Raw genomic sequence first — 26519 nt, 5'->3', positions numbered from 1 at the left:
ACAGCCCTAGGAAAAGGCATGTGATAACACAGGGGTTCTACTTAGCAAACAAGAGATCACAGTATCCAACTGCTGGAAATAGAAGCTAGAGACAGCCAGGTACTAATGTACCAGTTTTCATCAGTAAGAACAATCATCGAAACAACCTGCCAAGAGCGGTGATGGATACTCTGCCATTGTAACTTTTCCTCCCTGTACATGCACTTGTACTTTAACACAAGAAGCAATACATGCATCAGAACAGGTTATCCCAGCCTTATGCATCAGAGCTTGGGAGCCTCTTCTTACCTGAAAGCTGACACTGCCCACTGGCAGATAGTTTCGATCTTCAAGCATGCTGAGGTACTCTGCCACCAGCGCTGCAGCATGGACCAGACACATGGCTGCTTCTGTGTAGCACTTCCTCTTGGTGTGTTTCTCTGCCATGTTCTGCAGCCAAGTCAGCCTCAAGTCGGGTGATGTCTGGTATCCTTTGGCAATTCTAACAACACAAGGCAGAAAGCAGCTGAGAAAGATCACTGCTTCTCAAATAACAGAAAGAACCTTAATAATTCTCCACTTGGGTTGAATGGAAGGAGATATCTCTGTCTTTATTCTGTATGATTCACTAAGCACGGGGCAAAAGAAATGGTTATGCAGGGGTAAGCAGGAGACACAGGGACTATGAGAAGAGTAAACCTGCTGAACCCAAGACTCCTCAGTGTTCATCAGTCCCTGATTGCCATCCTTGCCCAAGTCTATGTCCACCTCCAAGAGGCTCCACTGCAATATGCTCACTCCCGCAGCCTGCCCCCTCTGTGACATATCAGCTGTGCTAAAGCAGAAATGTACACCAGCAGAACAGCTAGAAGCTTTGTCCACAGCTTGTCTCTAAAATACACAGTTCTTGTGCTCACCTCACTGCAGAATTTCCTCAGTAGCAATTCTAAATTAATTCACCTGTACATGAGATCCATGAGCATCTCTGGATCTTCTTGAAATTCCCTCATTTTCACTGTATCTGACAGGATGCTGTTCAGATTACACAGCAGCTCCTCTACCTGCAGTAATACAAAGATCAACATGCATTTCTCAAGTGTTTATTTTTCCCTTCTAGAAAACTAAGTGTCTGCACCAGATATGTTACTCTCTTTTAGTCCCTCTTACCCAAGGAAATGTCAGGATGCTGAATCACCACAAGATATGTTTTTCCAACTCTATTCAACGCAGTGAAGACTGCTAACATAGCAAATCTTATATACACATTTTAATTAACCAAAATGAGCTGGAATTCTTTGATCTGTTTATTTCTGAATTAAAAAAAAAAATCAAACCTATGCCTTAGCTGGTCTGTGATCTGATAAAAAAGCAGATGTTTTTGTAAGTCTTCAGCACAAGCTGAGTTACTGTAAGAATTTTAGCAAAGCAGCTGACAGTTGTTGGAAATGTTTTTCATTATTGCTGCTGCTGCCTTATGAATTGACAAAGGGAGAGAAGTTTCCATGATGCAACTTGTGTGAAAACATAATGAATCAAATTCCATCTTGGGAAACTCTTACAGGGTACAGTTCCTGCTGGGGTCTAAAGAAAGTTGTAACACAAAGCTAAGAGATGATTCTCCTGTAATGTGATTTCAGTGGAACTTCACAAGAGTTTATTCTATGGAATTATGTCCTTCACTTCTTCTCCACTTATTGTTGTGTTAGAAATAAACTCATGCAATAACCCCTGGATCCTTATTTCCATTGCTTTGGAAGACCAAGATGTAGGACTTGATCCAAACACACTCCTATGTGAAAGCTCCCGATTAAAGCCACAGATGTCATAAAAGATTTGACCTGAATGGGAAATGGAGTTGCCTGCATATCCACATCTTCCTCTGCGTAGGCTAGGATGGTTCGTAAGGACCGTCGAAGGAATTCCTCATTAAACTCAGGTGATTTTCCAACCAGAGAAGCTAGTGACATGGTCACCTGCATCTTCACTCTTGCAAAATTCTTTCAGAAGTAAAAGCAGAAACATGAAAGAATGACAGCTGCACTGCATCATGCATATCAGTTCACATATTTCTGTCGACTATATAAGCCAAACCCACTTTCTCCTGTCCACTCAGAGTGGCATTAAACTCACTGCTTATACAAGTGGCTTCTGGTGCATCAAAACCAGTCCTGTTTTACTTGGTTAAGCCAAAGTTCCCTAATTCTGACATGTCTGTACTTCAGGGCAAGAATGTTCCTTGGAATACATACGATTGCTTGAGACAAGGGGAAGTCAGAAGCACCTCTTCCTCCTCTGCACAGGCCAGTGTGCGTATAGATCAGGCCACCCACAGGGGAGAAGAGGAAGCAGGACTGGGAAAACATTGTGGAAAAAAGTCTGGGAAGCAAAAGACCTCTGAGGGCTTCATCTGGTGAGGCACTACGCCTTGCTGATTGTGGTGTCTCAGAGGCATGTTTTTCTCCTGCAAAGCCAACACTTTTTACATATTCAAGGTCTTTAAAGCAACAACTAGGGAAGAAAATGCTGTGCAAGATCACATGCTATCCAAAACACTAATGCATGTCCTTTCGTGCTAGGATATTGTGAATCTACATGCATAACATACGTATTTTGCTCCATATGTGTGGTAAGAATCAGAGCCTAGTCCTGAGATCAAGGGGCCAGCAAAGAACTCTACTGAGGTTGTAATTGCATTAGAATAGAACTAGTCTAAGTTGAAGTAGTTCTGACACAGGAGTGAAAAAAACCCCAACAAATGACAAAGTGACAAAATGAAGTGTCTTGCTATCAAAGGCCCAGTGCTGTTCCATTTGAAGATGCATTTACAGATGTTGCAGAAGTCACATTTTCCTAAGCAAAATAATGAATAATTAAAACTACTTTCCCCCTACGCTTCTAGCACTTCTTCTGACTCAAATGTGCAAAATAGCATAACATATAGCTATTTAGCTGCAGATGCGTTCCATTTGCTATCACAACTTTAGTTTCAGTTTCAACTTATCACAAAAAGAGGTAGCACAAAACATACTGCTGCTCTCAAAATCTTACACTGGTAGAGCTGAAGCTGTATCTCATGAGGAGGTAAAGAGTGGCACAGGCTTGAGTCCGTGTAATATCTATGCTGCTGCTGCAGTGATGGAGAACTCTTTGACACAGGTCAGCACATTGTTCGACCTCCTCTTCAAACAGGAAATCTCCAAACTAAGGGACATAGAGAAGAAAACATCCATTACTCTCTTTTCTGGCCATTAAAACATCATTAGCTTAGTGCACAAAAATCACAGGATACAGACAAAGAATAAAGTTTGCAGAAACTACATTTTATACTCTTTTTTATTTGGACTTCTGATTCCTGTGATGCTGTAGGTTCCATTTTCAAGCTTTTCTACAGAGAAGAAAGGTTTGAAAACAGTCTTAGTGTTTTGAAAAAGAGCAGCAGAAAGAGAGAGAATAAAAAAATTTCTGAGAGTCCCATGGCTCCAGCAGTTTTTGAAAACATCAAATATTGCAAAATTAGAAGCTTGGAGAGGTGCTATTTTCAAAATATATAATGGCTGATGAAAAGTGCAAATAACTTCCTTAAGCTTAGGACCAATTACTAGCTTTTTGCATCAACGCCCAGCCCTCCAGTGGTGTGCCACAAAGCTTCCATTGTCCAGTTTTCATGCCAGATCCTCCTTTATAGTGTCTCCACAATGCACCTAGCAGACAATAAACCCACGGGGCAGGACATCTGTCCTAAGAAAGTCTCACCATAGACAGCACAGATGTACCTGTAATGTATGTACATACACAGGACTGATAAAGGTGTGTGCGCAGAACACAGGATATTATTTTTCATTTGCAGGTCCATTTCCCAGTTCTCAACCTTTCTTCACTCCATTATCCCATTCTTTTATCTCTAATTTATATTACAAGCCTGCTGGCACAAGGTTCTTTCATTTTTATTTGTAAAATAACATCTATATACCTACAGTGTAATAGAAATAATGGGAATGATTGCTTCATAAAATACAGAACTGAGTCAACTTAACCAGAAGATCTATTTCACTAAGAATAATGATTGCTTAACAAAATTCATTATTATAATTTGAAGTTAGCTTTCAAAGATAAAGTGCAATGAAAACATAATTATGAGTTTCATAACTACTCAGATACCTACCCTGTAATTAGGCTTTGCCAGCCAATCTGCATTTAACAGCAGACCGGCATTAACTGGACAGGAGTATTCTGTTTGCTATTTGTATTTTAGAATAGTTCAGGGGAAAAAAAAGATTTAATGGGTTTTTCCTTTGTGGAACTGCTTTCCTTTGTAGGAGGATGAATCTTAAACCAATTTTAGAGAGTCTTCATGAAGCATCCAACTCATTATGGCTCATATTATAAAAATATTGGGTGAAATTCTGTCCTCATACACATTAGGATTAGGATTTGGCTTAGTTTTCAGGCAGAACGAAGATGAAATCTGTCAACATCTTAAAGTCCACTTAGAATTTTGGAACCTATCTTAGAAGTAGAAAGCTAGAATAATACCCCTGATCTCTGATGAGTTAGCTTTGATTTCTCTGCTGCCCGACTGGTTGGAAACTATCCTGATGATATAACAATTTAAAATCGATCTTATGGAACCCGTGCAATCCCTGGCATTAAGATTCCTAATTAAAATCAGAATGTCCCTGCCCATGGCAGGGAGGTTGGAACTAGATGATTTTTAAGGTCCCCTCCAACCCAAACCATTCTATGATAATGGTGGAATTTTTTACCTTTTCATTAGTAAATCTTCTCTATTTAAGAGTAGACTGCTAAAACCACAAGATTATTCAGACTCAGTTATTTTACCTTGTGTGGTCAACGGAATAACCTTACAACAGCTGTAGAAGTCCCTTAATATCCTCATGGATAGGCATTAACATTTACATATGCAAAATATATTTATTGAATGCCAAAGGAAAAGTGGTAAGTGAATGCATACAGCTCTGCTCTAGAAACGCTGCTCTAATAACTTGTTTGGAAGCACAAAACCAGAAGCATGTCAAGATCATACCTTAGCAATCAGAGCTCTGAGTGTAGCAAAGCAATGAGTCAGGTAAGTTGTGCTCTGATCACAGCCGAGAGAATTTACCAGGACCTTCAGAACTCCTCCCAGGAGATTGTCTCTGCACTCTGCTGCAAAGCTTGCCTACACATGGAGGAAAAAAAAAAACAATAACTGCATGAAGTAATTCATCAATGAACTGGCACACAGGAATTAAAGTCCTGCTCTCCTGTCCATGAGACACATCAAGGAGTTTAGAGATTGCAGTTTTTTCATTAGTTAACATCTGCTTCAGAGAAATTTAAAAACCCTTTTGTAGCGATCAGGAAGACAGAGGGGAAAATATGCCAAACATTTCTCAACATCTGCAGACCCTCGAATGCATTTTTAAGCCTAGCCAGCTTCTGCAGTGACTCTTGAAGCTCTGTCCACCTTCTATTCCATCTTTCCTGTACCTTGGATGAGGACTGGATCCTGTGGTGGGCAAGCATCATTCTTCCCCTTGCCTCCTCACATAGCAGCATATAGACTAAACAGGCATACTGCTATGCTCTGATCAAATCCACAACCCAAATAGTGGGGAGATTAGGTGCTATGAGTGGTGTCATGCAAAAATCTTATCCAGTACTACAAGAGTCTAGTAGCTAAATGCTTTTCTTCTAACAGGTTTTCAAGAGTGAAGTTTTCTCCTCGCTATGTATGAATATGAATGTTGCTCCAATAGTAGTATTCCCATACCCATGAATTTGGAGTGTGTCTCCTAAACAAGGAGACCATGTCCAAGCAGAGTCAACTATCATGGTTCCACTGCTGTCAAAGGACCTGCGAAATTTTACTGCATCTGACTCCTAGAGCTCTGCACATTACACTGCTGTAGAAGGGCGTATTTTTTTTTCAGAAAGACTCCATGCAGGTGGAAGACACTTTTCTGCACCAAGCACTCTGTGGGAGTCAAGGTTAAATCCTCTTATCTCATAGGATCATACATTCAAGTATGATCAAAGTCCACCTAGCAGTGCAGCTCCAAATTACTAATATCTTCAGATTCGTTCCTAGCATATGAAGGTTTTTCTTCCTTCATCCTCTCCAAGCTCCGGGATCATAGTCAGACTGTGAAAACGGCTTTCAACAACATCTACTGAAGACAAGGTGGTAGATTTCCCTTTCATTCACAGTAATGCAATGCCCTAAAATAGAAGGGGCTTGCTGCAACACTGTAAGGCAGGCAGCAATTTCACCTTTGTATTTGTTCTTCTTCGTAATTATTTTTTTCCTTCAAGATTATACAAGTTTACAGAAGATCTTTAATTAAAATATTTTGCACTGCCTAAGAAACAAAAGGAGAAATTAATCTTGCTTCCACTGGCTTCTGAAGGAGCAGGAATTGGTGCTAAGCCAGCTCTGCCATTTCCCACCTGGATGATGTTCTCTTGCATATCGAGAATGATCAGGTTAGCTTCAGTTGCCAGGTTTCCACTGATGAGAGCTTCTTGATCTAGCTCAGCTTTTGTCCTGCAAGAAGGAGTTCTAATTAAAGCATGCAGAGAGTACCCCAAGAGTCAGATGGCCTGCTGTTCAAACAAAGCCAAAATACCAACAATAGCATTCTGAACTGTCCTACAATAGCAAACAATGAAAGTAGTGTTCAGAGGTGTTTCTTAAGAACTATGGAGTGAAATTAGAAGAGCTGTGTCATAGAACAGAAGTCCCAAAGGGAACACCTGAAAATTAAGCCTCTGAATAGTTTGAATAGATGCTTCTGCTTCCTTAGTAGCAATCTGTGTAATGGCTACTCTGCCCTCAATATCACGTTCAACTGTTCAATAAGCTATGCAGTAATTTCTGAGTGCATTGCCTGTGGCAGGACACCAAAACTCAAAATGGAATAAAAGGCAACTGATCTAACACTTCTGGAAAAAAAGTAAAAATGGCAGGCTTGGGCAAAGGGGAAATTGCTTTAATGCCATAGCAGCAGTGTTTAATGTAGGCAACTTAAAACATTGACTCTTGAGACTATTGACAACATAAGACAGCAGGCACAACAGCTGTGGGGTCAATACAGCAGTGCCCCAGGTCATTCAAGGGAGGACTGAAACATTTATAAAAGACAGAAAGTGGTGGTAAGGCAATGCACGGTACCCTCTTAGCTGAGACTTAAGGGTGAGGTTTGGAACACAGCTCCTCTGCAGCTGAATGCTCTAAGCATAGGTGTAGCTCCTAAAAAACCTGTCTTTTCAGAGACCCCTTCTATGTCGGAAACACAAAGAGGAGATTTTGTTTTTTTCCTAAATGGCTCAGAAAAGAGCTGTTGCATGGACAGAAGCTGCTCTCTAGAGCTTGAGATTAGAGTTGCTCTGACTTGGGCTAAAGTTCCTAAGGTGCATTTCTGTGGCTGGAGCAACTCTTAAAATCACACTTCTGAGTGACTTCAAAATCTGTGGCTTTCCTGCTACATTCACTTGCTTTTTCTACCCAGTGGAGTCTTACCAATAAAGAAAACCAGCAAAGAAAAAGAGCCATCCTTTTGGGCACAACCGGATAGTTCTGGTGAGGGTTAGGAAAGGAAGTCACGGCAGTAGCATGGTTATTAATTACAATGACTCAATGTAACGAAGAACAGAAGGTCCTGCCAAAAGGCTGGTACTATAATCAAGCCAGGGATCGCTAAATATGAGTAAGAACTGCAAAAATTAAGCAAACAGCATAGCCGTTTGAACCGTTTCCAGCAACCACTCAGCCTTGCCCATTAACCTGCTGACTGGATCCTCTGTGACACCACATGTAACATGTATTGCAACTAAAATCCCAAAGCATGCTGGACTCAAGGAGAAGCAGGCTGAGTGAGGCTGAGTGGTGGCCTATGCAAACCTGCTGTGCTACGTACTTCATCTTACTTATGGAACATATACACTATAGGGATCCAAAAAGGATGGGAGTAAAGAACTTGCATACCACAGTGATGAACACTGGGTAAAACAGAAAGGCCTGGACAGCATGCAGAGTTTCACTAATGTAACCAGAAGTGTTATTTTAAGTGGTTTAACTGAACTATTGTAAAGAATGTTGTAGAGCTGTGGCTTGAGGACTGTTTTATCCTGATTTCAGTGAAACTGGCTGGGACAAAGTAAGCTACTTTCAGGGCAAAATAAGAATATCCATACAGGATCTGCACCTCTTTCAATCCACCACAGAAGGTGGAAGGAATCTTCTTTTTAAAGCTTGAATAAATTTCGAATTAGTCATCTTGAGTTCAAAAATGCAAGCAATAGTCATGGATGAGTGCTAGGCTACAACAACGTAGCTGCTGCATAGCACAAGCCAGTGTTCTCTGTTCAAATTCACACACGTTAAAGGGTATCATAGGAGCTCACAGTACCTGGAATGATGAGAGGCCACTGTATCTATCTGACACACAGTGGCTGGGTTAGATAGTCAAAACTCAAGCAAATATCTATGGGCAAAGGACATATGTCCTTTAAGGAAAAGCAGCAAGTTCCATGCTTACAAAAACTTCGCACATAGTGTATGGAAATGCTGTTAGTAACACAAATCATTCCCGAAAACACAGTTTTCCATAGACCTAGACACTGACTTGTCTACTACCACATAGAGCTGATAAGTGGAAATATACTGAGACACCATAACTTAAAACCTGCAACAAGAAAAATATTTACTACAGAATCATCTTCCTCTACTGCTAATAACTCTTATTGATTTTAACATAGCACGACAAACCTAGCTCAACTGATCTAATGTGGCAAAACTTGTACCATAGTACTGTATACAGTGAGGAGCCACAGCAACTCCAAAATAAATGTCGTAGCAAACCTCTGTGGTGTATTTGATATCACCTGTATCAATAGCTAGTGATTACCACACTGTTAATAAGAAGGAAAAAAATGTGTAGGTGACTATTTAAACTTCTCATTTAAGGATTTGTCATCTCTTTGTGGTGTCATAGCAACAGCTGGACACTTTTGCCACATGAATATTTTCTATTTCTTTCTCTTTGACACAGGAGGGAAAGGATTGAAACTGCTGATTTTGTAATAAAGTATCCTAGGAGAAAGAACAAACATAAAAAACCCAAACAGCTTGGTTCTAATAAAGGCAATATATATTTATTAAATGACTTACTTATCTTGTCTCTCATTTGCCTGCCGCCAGTGAGTCTGCTCCTTTCTCCAGCGCAGGTTTTCATTTAGCCCTGCTGATCTGTCATTCCCTAAAAGTGCAACATATATCAGTGAGATTAAAGTAAAAGGGAACATTGAGAGTCTGATAGCTCACCAAAAGAAGGAGATACATAGCAGTCTGTCAGAACTAAAATAATTCAACTTTACAGCCTCAGGGCTCTAGTAAAAGGACAAGACCCCATAATATTTTTCATCTAGGATTTTTAGAATATTAGCTTGCTTAATGTCTTCAAAGACCAAAAGACAAATTATTCCACTTATTAAATAAAACAATCTTTTTTGCTATGAACAATTTGTTCTTACTGATAGTTTCTACACTGTTTCTTGGCTCTCGACTAGACACTAACACGATTTCTCAGAATGTCTTAAAACTTCTTAGTTGGGCTCCTATTCTTCACCCGAGAAGAGCTCAGTCCTAGCTATACCTTGGACAGTTGAAAACTAATGATATTTTATCCACAGCAAAACCAAGAAAGGTCTGCAAGGGGAAGGACTGTGGGTGAAAAATATAAGGATGAAAATGGGGACTGTGCATAAACCCCAACAATCTCTTTCATGTCTACAACTTCTTGATCCTCTCAAAAGACATGCAGGGAGAGGGGTATGAAGTACCAGCTGGCGTTCTGCAGCGCTTCATCATTTCTCCTCTGGCTCCTTCACCTCTCAGTAAAGCCTCTTCTAATCGGGCCTTAACATCTCGTGACTTCTGGAGAGCTTGGGTGCTAACTTTATCTGAGCTTTGCTTGCCCTGAAAGTAAAGTCAAAGCAGTCAACACCAATGTCTCCATCTTTGGACATGAGTCCAAATAACATGTCCAGAAGGAGACACAACAGGAGAGACCTGTAGAGGAGGCAGAAAGCAATGAATATTATTGGCTAAATATAAAGACTAATTTAATGTTGCAGATGAGGAAAGAGGTAGTATATGTATTGCTAATAAACACAAATATGTAGCTTAGTGCTGCAGAGAGAGCAATTAAAGTTCAGAGAGAAGGTTATTTGATACATTTCAGACAGACTCTGTCAGAGACAGCAGTCCTGATGTCCAGTCCCAGCTCTTAACTCAAGGGTCATCCTTAGTGTCCTGTCCACTACTTGCAGCAACTGTCAGTATATCGCTCACCAAAAATACGCCTCGAATCCTCAGTAAAAGGAAAATACTAAAATAATTTCAGCCAACTTCATAGGACTTCTTCAAAGGTTTTGGCTGCCTTTTGCTTGAAGGGTAGTGTCAGTTATTTTATCTAAATTAATTTGTCCATTTATAGCATAGATTAGACAAGAACTAATGTAACAATTGTGAATAACAAATTTCTCCTGGACAGCTGGAAGGTAAGGAAAAAAAAATTAAACCAAACCAGCACAACACAATCGGACCATGATTCACTTACCTTGTACTCAAAGCATGAGACACAAATGAAGAGGAGGTCTAAAATCCTGTTCAACTGCACGGAAGGAAGGTCTGCAATCCATTTCTGAATTAGATTCTGATCAGCATTCTTCATGATCCAGAGGAAACAGATCAAAAGGTTGCGAGTAGTATCAGGACCTAATGTGGCAGCTTGTCTGTAAGGCTAGGAGCAGATAAGGTAAATGTCAGTTGAAAGAAGAAAGTTTATCCTCTCCCAGGTTCTACTGACTGTATTTTTTGAATGTAGAATGTATGTGTGTGTAATTATGACAGGACCAGTAACACACATGTGAAAGAGAGAAAAAAGCATTTTAATTTCCTTAGAATAATGTAGAAAAAGATTCTATAACTTTTTGGTCCCCTCTTGCCATGCAATTGTGTTAGCCAAATTGCATAGAAGATAAAAACAACCATGAAGAAAAACATAGAGAGAGAAAAAGAACGATCTTGAGTCCTAGATCCATAGATTCAGGTGAAACTGGACCTGGGAGGCAGTGAGGGAGTCACAGTGGCATTTGCTGATCTGGAAATGAGACTAGGTTCAGTGTGGAAACAGAAACAGGCATGTGGGAGAAAAAGTGGAATTACTTAAGGTAAAGGAGTACATAAATGACAGGAGGAATATGACGCGTTCTTTGGAGCTGGAGGAGACAAGAACACAGTTTCTCACAACTGTAGTTATTACTGGCAAGAAAGGATAAAAAGAGAAAACAAAGAAAGAGAAAAACAGGAACAAGAAAGGAAATTCGCAGAGCGTTGAACATACCAGGGATACCAGAGACATTCCAGAGCTCCTGAGGTTGAACTGATTCCCTGCAATGGCAAGGGCCACGTTTTGATTGATTGCACCTGCAGACTCTTGTTCTTCTTCTGGGTTTCCTGAGCGCCCCTTTCCACTGCGGGCATCTGAAACTAGATTTGAAATGTCCCACTGGAACTTCAAGACCAATCCAGCTGTTACCACTTACAAGCCACAGTCTTCCATCAGGCTGTAACCTAACAAAACCATTGGCACCTCCATCCCTGAGACTGTTGGTCTGGCTGAGGTACCAAGCAGTGAAAGAGGCACAGCATTAGAAAGACAGATTGCAACCATCTGCAAAGGCTGCTAAATTGTTGAAATAAACACAGGGAAGAAATGTCCAATAAGCAGGCTCCAGATGTTCAGAGAAACTAAATTGAAAGCAAAGGCAGCAGCAAACATGAGGTTATCTCTGAAGGTCAAAGCTAAGCCAGTGCTTCATAAGACTTCAAACCATCCAGTTCCAGTTAATTTCAGGCAAGAGGATCAATGCAAAAGCCATACATGGGTTTGGTGATATTCAACAAAGTCTGTAAGTCTGCTAACAGGTGACAAAGCCATTATTGTCTGCTGGCTAAAGAACAAGTTTAATTTCAGGCATCTATCTGCTTCTATACCCTGCTAGTTCCTATTGTAGCTTTCAGCAAATAAGGTTATTTATACCTAAGTTTTGTTAAAATCTCCTCTGATTCTGAGTGTCCATTTCGTGTTTTGCAAGTCCTGTTTTTCAGAGAAGCTGAGTGACCAGACGGTCCTAGTGTGTTCATAATGAGGTCAACAGCCTCTTGTGACATTCTCAAAGACGCTCTAAAACCTAGCCATACTGGTACACCTGCACTTCCTCAAAATGTCTCCTTTTAATCTATGGTATAAAGATAATAGGTTAGAAGAATGAGATGAGATCTGATTACACACTGATTAGCCAGTGTATAATAAATGCTTTCATCCTATTAGTCTGAAAGTGCTAAATACTACTTTCATAGCATTAAGTTTTTTGTCCAGATATCTAAATACAAAATATTTTCAGAACCAGTATGTTCTTCAAAGATTTAATCTTTTTTTCTTTATATCCTTTATTTTGTTTATGGAAGTGAAATGTAGTTTTCCAAGTAGCAGAGATCTTACAAAAAATGTGAAATAAATAGCTACTTTCAGCAGTATCACACAAACACACATGTAGGAAAATGCAAGGAAACGGCTTAGATAATGTTGTTTTAAAAGGCTTGATAATGCAGAGCAAAGTTTGTAGTTACATGATAAAAATGTATTTCCTGATTACGTTTGCCTGGGATTAATTTTGGTATCATATTAATGGCACTAAAGAGCAATACAAAAGGACAGAAAGAACACAATCTAATTTATTTAACTGCTATGTAACATGATGTTAGTATCACTCTTGTTTTCTTCCCTACTATCTGTTAGACCTATCTATATATCAATATTTCTCACAGTTCTTGCAGGCTTTATTTGCAGGATCATAATATTTACACTAAGAGATAGGCAGGAGTACTTACAGACAAATCCCTGGCCTATCATTTGCTCATGAAGTGAGGACACTGAAGTTTTTCCTGTCTTTAAAAATCAAGTTTACTTCTAAGTAAAGAAACATTCAACCTTACTAGACTGTGGGGAATTTCTGCCCTTAGCACAGTCTCTTTTATGGTTGATAGATTGTTTAGACAAGTAACCGTAAGAAGTTGAAAAATACAAAGGGAAAAAGGTCTTACTTGTAAAATCATGGAGTTGCGGCAGTGAATCCAAAATGATACCAACCAAAGGGAGATAGAGAGCTGCAATTTTAATCTTCACCTCTTTTTTGGAGCAACGTGGGTCTAGGTCATGGGAACTCAGCAGACTAAGGATAGCACTGACCGCTTTTCTCTGCACCTTGCTAATCCTGTTAACACAAAAACCATCCATGAGCTTCATTAATGGGTCATGCACAAATTATTTATAAATCAAAGATTTAAGAAACAAACTAATACATCAATATTCATTCAATTTTCCATTCTGAGCAGAGACTCATCTTCCCTGCAAACGATAGCTATTTTACATCTTCAAGCCACTTCACCACAATCAAAGAGCACCCAAGTCTCTTTCAAACTTCCTATAAAAATTCAAGATGGTGAAGAGAGGTGCTTAAAGAAAAGCATCAGACTCTCGCCAAAGTTTAGCTGAAGTCTTAAAGTCAAACAAGGCAGGGATGTTTTACAGAGAAGAGCAACTGAAATTTTAAGTTGTGCTCTCAATTCCTCTATTTAGCCAGCACTACCGCAACAAGCAGTATATTTTTATTCACTGGGACCAACATACTGCAGATGAAACAATGACTGTGTTATTGCTCTGTTACAGTGACCCACTGAAAAGAGTAAGGGAAGCAGGATTGCCCTGGAATCAAACTATGACCTTGCCAAGAGTAATAGTGTGACTCGATCCTATTCTGAAATCTGCAAATTGGAATACCTACCCCTCGCTGTCTGCGTCCAGCGCTGCTGCCAGTTCAGTGAAAAGTAAGCCGGTTAGAAAGTGCTGCTGACGGTATTCGGCTGAGAGGTCAAACATACTGGCGATTTTCTGGTCCTGGAAACTCGAGCAGGAGCTAGAGTTCTGCAGAAGTATATTAGAAGTGTTAAAGAATGATCACTGAAATCAAAGTTTCTTAAAAAGGTTGTAGCCACAGTCCATATACCTACAAGAAAATCTCTACCAGAGCAAAAGCAGAGACTTTGAAAGAAGTTGGACATTTTGAAGGAAAACATCCGAGTGTGAAATAAAAAACGTCTAGTTTCAGAGGAGTTAGTCACTAGGATGCAACCTCATCCTTTCTATTCTGTGCAAGCAACTCATTTGACATTTTTTGAGATGTAAAATTCCTACTCTGTGTTCATTAGTTTGGATGGGACACAAAGAATTTTCTCCATGTTTCTGACTCTTCATATTGCTTTTACCGTTGCAGAGCAGCTATCAGGCATTGTACAGCAAGAGTCTGCCCCTACATTAAGAGGGACTTTGGTATCAGAAGCTCTGCACTGTGTCTTCTTCAGCATCCTTGATGTCTAGCATGGAGGTAAGGTCAGGAAAGACGTGACAATAGTGTTTCTGTTCACTCTGGAAATCCTTGGCTGAGCTTGCTGGCAGCTGGCATAATTTAGAGAAGCCTTCAAACTGCTGTAACTTATGTCTATGACTGATATACAGCCAGCCTAGGAATGGAAAGTTGCTGCTATATATGTGTTGTGAACTTCTTAGCTTCTCCAATCATAGGTCTGTGCCACAGGTCACCTGGAATGTTTTTGTCCCCTGATCGGGTGAGCATAAGTCTTAGACTCTACTCCTCAGTTCAGCTACTGGGGTTTATGAGTCCAAATTTTGCTTTTAATTTATATTCTTCAATATTCTCTCCCAATATTTCTGTCAGTCACCTGGGAATAGTCTCAGAAAGCAAACACATGAAGTAGCAGTATACCATATTGTGGCAGCTGGCTTCCAGCACATTGGGTCAAATGAATCAGAATCACAGAAATGAAACACGTCTCTGAGCAGCCCCATATTTTGGATCCACGAACTTAAGCCCACTCCCATTTCAAGCTCAAGCAGACAGACATTGGCTGTACTATGATTGTGTGGAATAATGTGAAAGTGTAGAGCACCTAGTTAAGTGAATTTGGCGTCTCTCCAAGAATTCCAAAAGATTTATTCATAAGGCCACATTTCTTACTGAAAATCTAACTCTAGCTGGGCAGCACTCCTGCAGAGAAATCAAAATTACTGCAAGGGTGGTCAGTTAATGTATTAAATCATCCAAAGGCCACAAAAGCCTTACTGATTTGTTAGGTTGCACTTCATAGGTTACTCCTAAAAGAGAAAAAGAGTTGATGATGTTGCTTGCAGGAAAGAATGATTAAACTGGTGTCTGCCCAGCTCTGGCTTGCTAGAACTAGTTGCAAGAGCTATGCTGACTTCTTTTTTTCCCCATAAGCAGAAAAGTGCCATTTCTAGTTCTTTGGCATCCAGGATTAGCATTAAGCAAAACTATTGGGAAATCCTGACTCTAAGACCTTCATGCTTTGACTTTGAGAAAATACCAAGGAAATATTATTTACTATTGTTGATCTGTCAGAACACTTAAGGTATGCAATGTAGCACATCTCAGCATCCAACCAATTCTTTGGCAATGATACTTGAAAAAGAAACTGTGAATTTTAAATACTTCGTTATTCAGAGTGGTTTTGTACCTCCCACCATTCTTAGCTTCAGTTCCATTCTCCTGCATCCAAAGGCTGTGGCAATTATGGGGCATTGCACTGAAATGCTTCATTCCAGTCCTGACTTCTGCAAGTCCACTGAGATGGAAAACAGGCATGCTAGCACCCTTTGTCAGGGGTTCTGCCCCATGATGAAAGCAAGATACCATCTAAGCAGAATGTAGAGGAGAAGAGCACAAGATTGGTAAAATAGTGTGTGGCATGCCAGACAACAATTTCTTTGAACTGAATCTGTTTGTGAACTCCATGCTCAGGATGATGGATGGGAGGTCCTGACATTCAGGAAGTCCAGAGCTGTGTCGGTATCAGGTCAAATCTGGAAAAATGTGCATGTACTGGGAATGATCCTGGGCAAAATGAGAATTGACGAGAAGGGACATTCGTGAAAATTGTGTGGAGAGGTCTACTCAGGATACCTGAGTGTTTCCACACAGAAAAATCATGAAGTTCACATAAAAGGGAAAACTCTGTCCAAAAAGTACAGAGAAATCATTGGCAAAGTCATAGCATTATCAGTACCACTGGGATGGGAAGGAATACAGAACAAAGATTGCTGCTATTTGAAAAGGAAAGCATGATAATCCTGCTCTGAATAACACTAAGGCTCAACAGAAATCCATGATTCCAGGATATTGAAAATTGCAGTGATTTAGTCACTATCTTCTATAGTGGTAGCATCTACATCCACTTGGAGAACAAGAAGCTCATCTAGAAGGCAAATGCACTGAAAGTTTGCTGTGCACTGCTGCATGCCATCATTCTCCAAAACAGATACTGGAATACATATTTGAGGTTGTCTATGGATGTGATATAGATGTGCCTGTAAATTAGCCTTCAGAGCCATCTTCCTTTTAGACCTTATATATCCACCTTAACAGTCATTTTCTGTTTGGATGCTTCTAGAGGGGCACATATCCACGTCATGTTAAGTTTTAACTCGTGTAGATGTAATTCTGCAGCAGTACTTCCTCAGTCTTTATTCTTCTGCCCCTTTTCTTTCAAGAGGGAAGTTGCTCTCCCTGATCCAACAGTGGCTGATTCTAACCTAAGTATCTGAATACAGAGCAACATAAGTCTTCTCTACGTGTGTGTTTCATGTCATGTTCATGCAGTATCGTCTAATGGATGCCTACCTGGGAGGATAAGGAGGGAGAGGGGGATGCTGGAGCAGATGCGGAGGTCATGAAGAAGAGATTCAAATTGAGATAATGCTCATGGCTGCAGAGAATTCTCAGGAACTCCAGTCTCATGGAAATAAGGGTGGAGAGTGAATTCAGCTTGTTTGAGAGCTAGAAAAGCAGACCAAAAAAGTGTCATGTGATGGGTGTGCACTATTTAAATTACCATGCAGTGAAATATCCTGCTTCCTGAAACAGGAATAGACAAATAGCCCAGAAAGCATTAAAACGCTCACTGGTTCCCTGTACCTAGCTAGTTTCCATCCATTAGCTGCTCTTTGTTTCACAGTAGTGGTATCTCTTGCCCCCCTCTTCCCAGCTGACATACCAACTTCCCAGGAGACAATAAATTGTTGGGTTTTTTTCCTCCCAAAAGAAAAACATGATATTTTTTCCCCTTTTGCATAACACAAAGATTAAAACCAAACAAAACTCTGCCGAATCTGTGGCAAACTCAAAAAAAGTCCTTTCATATCAACAATGACATCAGTGGAGGATTGCACATACTATAGGAAATTGGGGTTGCAGTCACCTTGCATTCTTTTCCCTACCATCAGCTGACAGAGGGCCTTCCTTTGGCACAAAAACTACAGCAGGTATATCAGGTCACAAAACAGAAGGAAAATTTTCCTCTTCAAATACAACAAATAGTTTCAAAACAACATCCTGCATCATCATTTATTTTTAATTTTAGGAGGCTTGTAAAGCAAGAAGACACAGATGACTTATTTTGATTGAATTCCCCAAATCTAAATACTGTCCTCACAGCAGTGAACTTGAAGAATCAGAGACCAATAGCTGCTTTGTATGGTCTGCAGATCCTAATGCTAAGGGATGTAAAAAGTAAGAGGAGAAAAGTGGCTCCATGGATGCTCTGCAGCAGTGCAAGGTATGACATTTCTGAAAGAGTCTTAACCTCCACTCAATTTTTTTCTGCAGACCACAAATCAAAAGAGGTTTAAAGTCTCTGCATATGCAATAGGAAATAGGAAATTTACCTGGCCCTTTAACACAACTCAAAGGATCTTGATGGATAAATGAATCAAACAGAACAGAACACCAGACTGGCTATAAGCCAAATGCAATACCGATCATGCATGGTGCCTACCTGATTACAGTAATGTTTGATAAGATTAAACACAAATCCTCGGTCCATTAAAGAAAGAAGATCATACAAGAAAAACGCCAGGCTGATATTAATTTTTTCTGCTTGCTCACTTTCCTTTAAAAAAAGAGGGAAAAGAAAGAATCACAGTTATGATGTATAAAACTGATAAAATAGTGTAGGGGACAGCTCCGAGAACCACCTCACAGAGCATAGTGGACAACATTGATTCAGTTATCCAATTTACACAATCTTGTTAAAATTACACAGAACCACTTCCGTAAATTATTTCAACTGTTGCAGCTTTCACAGAGGAATATCGGGGGATGAATGAACAAGTTTATCTATGTAAATCTTTGGGCTGACAACAATGAAATGGAATTTGAGACCTGTTCTGCATTCCCTATGGGATGCAATCCTGCATATATGTTTTATTTTTTTAATTTTAAATTGAACCTTTAACATTAGAGAATGCTGATTGAGGTACTTAAAACATAAAACATTGTTTTAAAATATTGTTTTAAAATATTGACAAAAATCTGCACTGGATCTTCTGATGGAATACCAAGTATTTTGTTTACAAATTTTAAGTGTAAAATTGATAGTAAAAAAACTATTTGTAATCTGTGGGTTTTACTATTCAGCAGCTAAGCTCTCGGATGCTTAGAATTGGCCTGATTAAGAGAGATACGCAGCCCCCAAGTAAAACCCACAAACTTCATGTGCCCTCTAAAACAGGGCTACAGTTACTTCAAACATACCTGTTTAAATCATAAAAACTCTGTAGCACATGCAGTCCACCAAGAGGAATTTGTGGAGGAGCCTGAGGGATCTGCACACATTTAATGCTCAGAGCCCTCAGGTGGGTTCACTCAAGACAGACAGAGGAGATGACTGAGAAAAATGTTGCCCCTATTCATGTCTCTGACTAGTGAGAGCAGGTGTGCAGCACCTCAGGGTGGTTATGATTTAATTTCTCATTTTTCAACCTTTTTGTTGCTGTTCAGGAGTGCATACATATATTTCCTATGATCTAGAATTTACACAGTAAAATATTTTTGTACTGCGAAGAAAAAATTAGTTTTCCACTACCTTACTGGGTAGGCTTGAACATGCCAGATATATCACTGTAGAATCCCAGGGCAATCTGACATGCTCAACCATGTATTGAAACATAGATTATTACTGCTTGGATTTAAAAATCAGACACACATTGCCTACTGCTGCTCTGTACAACTAACCAATGGCCCTAATTCTGCAGATACTACAGTGAGATTTTCACACATAATCAGGTTCTGTACACTCACTCTATCAAAATCAAATTGAATTAACAGCCCATAAAAACTTCCTCGTTTCTTGTGAGGAAGCCATAAAATACTGATCTCTTGGCAAAACCTACAGTTTCCTTAAAACATTTTTAATGTAATACCTTTTTATTACACAAGATTTTTTTTTTTTTTTTAAAAGTCATCAGCACCTTATTTAAACATTTCTATGGACACAATTTCTTTGCATGTGGCTATCATGGAAGCACAGCAAAGGACTGAGCAAAGGGTAAAGCTTCAGGAACAACTTTTCAGTGAATAGTGACAATCCCTTCTGCCGTTCTCTGCCCTCAGTTGTCTGGTCTTGGCCATTCCGCAGTTTCTACTCCTCAACAGCGTGGTGAGGCACACATGCAGAATCGGATCAGGAGAGTGAGCTGATTGAAAAAGTGAGCCAACAGGCCAGCTCTCCAGCCTGGTCTGCCCCATGGCAGAGCACACTGCTGGGCTAGCACAGTGCATTTGGCGGTTCTGGGGCAGGAAAACAAGTTGGTTGCAAGAACTGAACAAACAACAGTCACCCAGTGCCTATCTGTGGCCTTAGCTTTGTCTATTGGCCAGTGCGGAGTGACATCAGTGGTGAAAGCTGACAGTATTAATGTGAAAACAAATTATATTTTGTGATAATTTCAGCTTTATAATCCATTGTATCAGTGCAACTTGTTAAAATACATCAGGAGAAAGAAATTAGTGGGATTTAGGGTTTATTTCTTGCCTTTAATTTTCATGTGGCCAGTGCCTCTTTAAAGAGATCTGGGTTAGATCGCCCATGGTTGGATTTTGCAACCTTCAGGAAGAATATTGCCTTAATATTGCATAGCCCATGATGACAAAGAAGTCAAATGTGGAATAAAACACTATGTAGTAAACATAAGAGTAACAGGAAAGCGGGATAAAAGGAATAAGGCCTTCTTGGGCTGCAGTTTGATGCCCTGGCTAACTTGCCATAGAGCATCACTGCCACTGAAAATGGGTGTCTGACCTTTCCTTTCAATGGGAAAGTGGATTCCCCCCCTGCAGCCTGCAGCCACACCAAGAAGCAGGCTGGGGAGCTGAGCTGAACAAAAACAAACTGTCTGTCAGGGGAGCACAAGGCTGTCCCTTGCACATCCACAACTCTCGCTTAATGTGACAATGTGAAACGTGAGAATACCACCTTAGTTTTGCCCTAATTCTAGTGACAGTGCCAAAGGTGAAATGGGATGAAATACAGCTCAGTGTAACACAGGGTGAGTAGCAAGGATCTGTGGTGCTTATTTCATGCATTTACCTTCTGTGGTTTGACTAAAAGTGCAGCAACCTCTGAAGTGACCACATTAACTATAGTGGTAATATCATCTTTGAAGCGATCAGAGAACCGGCTTCTTCGTGGATTGTCTTGCTTCTCTATGTTGTGAACATACTGAGCCATACTCTTTATCTACAAAGAAGAAAAAAAATATTAAAGAAATGCCCAAACTGGAGGTAAAACTGCTGCTTTAAGTTAGTCCATGGGAGTAAGATTCCCTACATTTTTTCCCCCTGAATGTAATCACTCTCATCTTCTCAGAGCTGCTCCTACACATACCAGCAACAATAACAGAGAGCCTAAGACTGAAAAACAGACAGACACTGACTCCTGCTCATGTTCACGCAGTTGGCTACTCCCAGCATCTGAAGTCAGAATCACCCTCCCCAGTCCCTTGCATCTGCAGCTCTGAAATCCTGCTGTTTGCAACTTTTGCCCTTCATGATGACAGACAGGGAATGACGCTTCAGGAATTAATTCTTATTTCTTGACCTACGGTTGGGTTGCTTATATGATACCAGTGGAAATCAGTATGTTTTTTCCACTGGCATTCATCACCTCAGTGCTCTGTGAAACTGTGAGTTTGGGGAGCCTTGTGACTGGTCCCATGTTGTTAACAAAGTGGAAAACCCAGGAACAGGTATCCACAGAAAATGAAGGGCTCAATTTGATTTCTGTCTTTCAGCCTTCTGCAAGCTGTGGACCACTGTGCAGGTATTTCATGCAGGACTTTGCCATCACAGGCTCTCAGTAGGGAATGGGGGTGAATATGGAGAATTCTTTAGTGGTACTATTATTTGGGATGTCTTCTTTTCATAGTGGGACTGAATAACTGAAGAGATCACTAGCGAACTAAATCTGTGCCTGCAGTAGCTGCGACATTTCACCATTAACTTAATATAAAACACCACTGTCAGATCTTACCAGCAGCTCAAAGAAGAACCATGCATACTTGAAGACAGATTCTCTCACCATACCCGTGCTGACCACCATCTGCAGTGCCAGCTCCTCATGGAAATGCTAGATAATAAACACAGAGTGTTGGGAAATGGCTTTTTAATCAATTCAACTTCCAGTTTCAACATCCCTCTTTTCCCTGTGGAAAACTCATCCATACTGGAGAGTTGGCAGCTGGATGGGGATGTGTGGACATCCCTGTACCATCAGAAGGCAGATTGACCAAAATGACGCGTAAGGAGTGCTGGTGGCAAACAGGCTTTGGGACCCATTTTTCTGTGGATCCAGAATCTGGAACTAAACTGGGAAATGCCTTTGGTCTATCCTCAGGCCATTGGCTGTGTGTGTGACAGGGAGCAGCCACGTTCCCCACTCCCCACTAAGCATTTCCATTTAGCACATTCATGTTTTCTGAGAGAATGTAGAAGTAAGGTTGTCTCTGTGGTGGGAGAGAAGGACACAGCCATAACCACAGCAGACCTTGTAGAGAGGTTTGTAGTTGGAGACATTAATCTTTGCAGTGAGATCTGACCATAAGACACACAATCCTAATGATCTAAACTTTTAGGAAACTCAAATCGGGACTTAAAATTTATTGCAATGTCTGTTTTCTGTTCCCGACACAAACAATAAAACTAATGAGATTCCTAAGCATATTTACGTTTAATAGGATATATTAATCCATCCAATATTCAGATTGGGTATAAATCTCTATGCTTTTTGGCAGAAATCAAAACAATAAACAGGAGCAAGAAAGGAGAGTTTCTTAACTGAAACTCAGATTCTGAACTGCTCATTGCAGGGTTTTGCCCCTGCTTCTTCGTCCAAAGCCACTGCTGCTGATCAATGCCAAGCACAAGATACAGCTCTGGAAAAATTATCTGTGTGATATGGCATCTTCTATATTGTTAAAAACTATCTGGGAATACTACTCAAGATAGGAATTAATTTCTTAGTTCTAAAAGCTACAAAAAGGGGAAAAGATAAACATTCTTTAAAGAAGAAGATGGCAAACATTTCTGAATGCACTTTACTGTAACATGTAAAGGCAAGTATCCAAGGGTAAACAGCAGTGGAAAAAGACAGAGGCCCTAACACCTTGAGAAAGAGAGCAAAGGGAGGATCCAGGCAGGCTGCTACTTGTCTAAATCTGTCCTGGAAAAAGAATCTAAAGACTCCAGAGCACAAGTAGAAAAGTTTGGGTAACATTTACCCACTAATTCAACATTCTTGTTGGATAAAATTGGTTGTTATTTTGTTCTCTCTCTCCCCTCTCCTCATTTAGAAGCGCTAATTACCAGCACTGCCTCAGGAGGCTCCAGGCTCTGTTAATGTGCTCCCTCACGCTTAGGGGTAGGCTACCTTTTTATTGGATGGTCTCGGGCTTGCACAAATGCTTGGCACGTCATTCGTTCCTTCAACGTAGAAAGACATCCGACTGGAGCTGTGATCCATAGGCTGGAGAGCGTAGCCAGAAGAAATATGTAATAATAAGTGAATACATAACAAGCTAATTAACAGAGAAGAAACCAGCGTCGGCCGTTTTTCGGAAGGTATGTGCGGACGTTCACCCAAACGGCAATTCTCTTTCCTTCTCCCCATCCCCCTTCCCAGTGGGCAGGCGCAGCAGGCGCAGGAGCCTGCAAATGCCAAGGCTGCCATCAGGTGTCCAATGTCAGCACTGCAGCCCTGTTGTGGAAGCGCTGGAATCGCTACAATTCACCTTTTCACAGGTAACCGTCCTTTCGTTTCATCCGGTGGCCCTACATTAGCAATTAACTAGCATCTGGCAGCCTTCCTTCCATTAAAGTAATGCCGATTTAAAAGGCAGTGAAATGGTAGTAGCCAGTTGCAAATTCCCACATTTATCAATGTGATGAAGCTGTAATACCAAACATTTTAATTTTGTATTAATTTGGAAAAAAATAGGCCTTGAAGTCTTTTTTGAGGACACAATACTTTAGAGTAAAATTCATAAAGCTGTTAAGTTCAAATCTACATTATAAAAAATTTCTGTGGCTGAATACATATGCCAATATAAACAAATCAAATAGACTGGCAAAGCCTGTGCATCTTACTAGTTCCAGTTTAATTTGCTGAAGACAAACACCCATTCACTTTAACTGCAGAGGCATGTGATCATTCAATGGAGAAAAGACTTCAAAATGTTTCTGAAAATAACCTGCTTGAGAAGCAGTATTTCACATACGTAACACTCAAAGAAAAGGCAGGGGGGATACGGTTCAGAGCCCAGCAGACACGCTGCTGTGGAGCTCTGCCAGGGCTGCAGCCAGGAGCAGGCTCCTTGCACAGGGGTAGAATCCTGCTTTTTGTCAGAGGTACAGCTTTCCAGCTTCTGCAGAAAGGGAAACTCTAGATTTTGGTTTCCCCAGAGAGCTGAGCACAGCCATCCTCATAAAGCTCTGAGATGAGCCTGGGATGCTGCAGACCAGTGAGCACCAGATGCCAATCAGGGAAGCAAAATCCTGCTTCTCAGTTGTCATTGTCCTTTCTATCCCGCAAACTGTTGGTGGCATAAGTAGTTGTGAATGAGAAACGCAGAGGAATCACTCTGTGGTTGAACTAAGTATTTGGAAAGACCAGTTACAAAATACGCACGTGGCATCTGTATTATAGCCAATATAAAATCATGGGGCTGCTGACATATAAATTGCTTACTTTTTTTTTTTTTTTTAACAGGAAACTATTTAGCATGAAACAGGGTTTGATTTTAAAAAAAAAAGGAAAAGAGTTCAAAGGAGCACGAATAAATTATCAGCGCATTTTACAAAAACTATTTCCCTTCCAAGGATATTTTCACCCATTTCAGAAAGTGAATCTGATCCCAGTGTAATCAATAGTACTCTTTTCTCACACTGACTGCGCAATCTGGACCAGCCCATGTCACCAGACATGAAGAGAACCTAAAAGTCAGGTGCAACAGGAAAGCGAGGCATGCCTCTGTGGAGTGTCTAAGCCTCAAACAAGAGACAGAGTTTTTACTTCTCGCTCTCTCCACTGATAAGAGACATCAGAATTTAGCAATGGGATTTAATGTGTGCCTATGCCAAACCAGATAAACAGCAAATGCTTCTGAGGATCCATACAGTGCATTTACAAGAAGCAAAATCAACCCTCAAAGAACAAATATAGATTATTAGGTTTTGCCCCATACAGTTCTACCAGATATTTGACTCAGTTCTCTTACCTTGGACGACATGATGTTTTTGACCTCCTCATCAGTAGCAGTTTGTGTAACAGCGATGTCAGGGTTGCTGCAGCTTATCACTCGGCTCTGCAGGAGTTTACTCCCAACAGACACTGCGGAAGTGCGTCCAAACGTGTAATAACGAGATTCTGTTAAAATGGCACTGCTGCCTGCACCTGCCCATAGGGAGATGTTTGAACTAAGACTAAAGGACATATATATGAGACAAACATGAGATTCAAGCCAGCTTTGCTCAGTGCTGTTATTGCATCACCATTTTGAATAGCATAAAGCTCCTGAAAATCTCTCCACCAACTGCTTCATTAACAAATTACATAGGCATTGAATGACAAGGCGCGGATGTTTTCCAAGTCAACAGCTCACAGCGTGATTGCACAAGCAGTAATGAAAGATTGACAGGGCTACCTGAGCAGCAGCACTATTACAATAGCTCTTTCTTCTTCCCATCAGCTCTTCTTAATTTGCTGTATGTTAAGACAAAATTCATAGGCCTAAACACAAAATACCACCTTCAACGTGTAACATTTAACACCACATCCAAACTATCCAAGGAAGAAAGGAGCACTGCCAGCAGGAAACTCACTAAATGATTACCTGGTTTTCGGCTTCCGCATGGACCTTACTTTTCCAGGATAAAGAATTACCAAGTATAGGCAAGCTCAGAGGTTTTAGTACATCCTAGCATCAGTCTAAATGTCCCTCAATAGGGATTTAAATGAATACTTGAAAGAGAAAAGGCCCTGTATCAGCTCCCACCGCACAGCCGCTGGGTGATAAATCAGTTAATACATAGCAATTGATCAAATGATTCCTATAGGCTTTAGGACAATGGAGTACAGTAGAATCACAGAATGGCGGTTTGAAGGGACTTCTGGAGGTCTTCTAGTCCAATTCTCCTGCTCCAGCAAGGCCGCCTAGAGCTTGCTGCCCAAGACATGTCTAGATGGCTTTCTAGTATCTCCAAGGTGAGAAACTCCATCACTTCTCTGGGCAACCTGTGCCAGGGCTCGGTCACCTTCACAGGAAAAAAGTGTTTCTTGATGTTCAGAGAGGTTCAGAGGGAACTTCCTGTGTTTCTGTTTGTGCCCATTGCCTCTGGTCCTGTCACTGTGCAACACTGGAAAGAGCTTGGCTCTGTCTTCTATGTACCCTCCCTTCAGGTATTTATTTCTATTGATAAGACCCTCCCTGAATCTTCTCTTCTCCAGGCTGAATAGTCCCAGATCTCTCAGTCTTGCCTCATTGGAGAGATGCTCCAGTCCCTTCATCATCCCTTTGTGGCCCTTGGCTGGTCTCTCTCCAATATGTCCATGTCTCTCTTGTACTGAGGAGCCCAGCCAAGTAGTTTACTGATCTACAGGCCAGTAAGAAATTGGTATCTCAAGGCCATTTTAATTTCTGGAGGAAATTCCTCTAAAGAAACCCTCAGTTTAGGAGATGTCTCTCACTTTGATCTTCATCCAGACACAGCATTGCATATAGCTGTGGAGTCCTCTCACCTCAACTCTGCATCTCAAATGAAGGACTGAGAGACAGAGATTATGGGGGGCAAGTCCATATCACTCTTTGCAGTGCTGAGATCCCTGACTTTCCTCTGAGAAAAATGATACACCTGAACTGTGCTGTGCTTAAATGGTACGCAGTTTGAGTCTGAGAAGTTGTGTTTGCTGTTTTATAGGCCAGTTAGGAAACTTAGTTCTCCTCTCAGAAGCACCATGATGAATAGCCATCCATCAAGAAAAAACAATA

General features: G+C 40.7%; 1 protein-coding gene across 1 annotated transcript in view; it reads right to left on the bottom strand.

The window, feature by feature from the left end:
* DOCK8 (dedicator of cytokinesis 8) overlaps positions 1-26519 on the bottom strand; it is a 73752-nt gene that overhangs the window by 12678 nt on the left and 34555 nt on the right. Inside the window, exons 20-37 of the mRNA XM_086629953.1 lie at positions 24750-24925; positions 22904-22999; positions 21509-21604; positions 20567-20716; positions 17975-18088; positions 16822-16977; positions 13891-14030; positions 13151-13320; positions 11388-11533; positions 10602-10784; positions 9823-9958; positions 9152-9239; positions 6430-6526; positions 5024-5158; positions 3028-3180; positions 1818-1976; positions 940-1040; positions 289-481 (exon numbers count right to left, since the gene is read on the bottom strand). Of these exons, the coding sequence (XP_086486079.1) occupies positions 289-481; positions 940-1040; positions 1818-1976; positions 3028-3180; positions 5024-5158; positions 6430-6526; positions 9152-9239; positions 9823-9958; positions 10602-10784; positions 11388-11533; positions 13151-13320; positions 13891-14030; positions 16822-16977; positions 17975-18088; positions 20567-20716; positions 21509-21604; positions 22904-22999; positions 24750-24925 (2489 nt within the window). The remainder of the gene's footprint in view (positions 1-288; positions 482-939; positions 1041-1817; positions 1977-3027; positions 3181-5023; positions 5159-6429; positions 6527-9151; positions 9240-9822; positions 9959-10601; positions 10785-11387; positions 11534-13150; positions 13321-13890; positions 14031-16821; positions 16978-17974; positions 18089-20566; positions 20717-21508; positions 21605-22903; positions 23000-24749; positions 24926-26519) is intronic.

This window comes from Tauraco erythrolophus, chromosome Z (genome assembly GCF_009769465.1).
Source record: "Tauraco erythrolophus isolate bTauEry1 chromosome Z, bTauEry1.pri, whole genome shotgun sequence".
NCBI classification, from domain to species: domain Eukaryota; kingdom Metazoa; phylum Chordata; class Aves; order Musophagiformes; family Musophagidae; genus Tauraco; species Tauraco erythrolophus.
The sequence above is the reverse complement of the archived record's forward strand: the minus strand, read 5'-3'. Positions and strand labels throughout refer to the sequence as shown.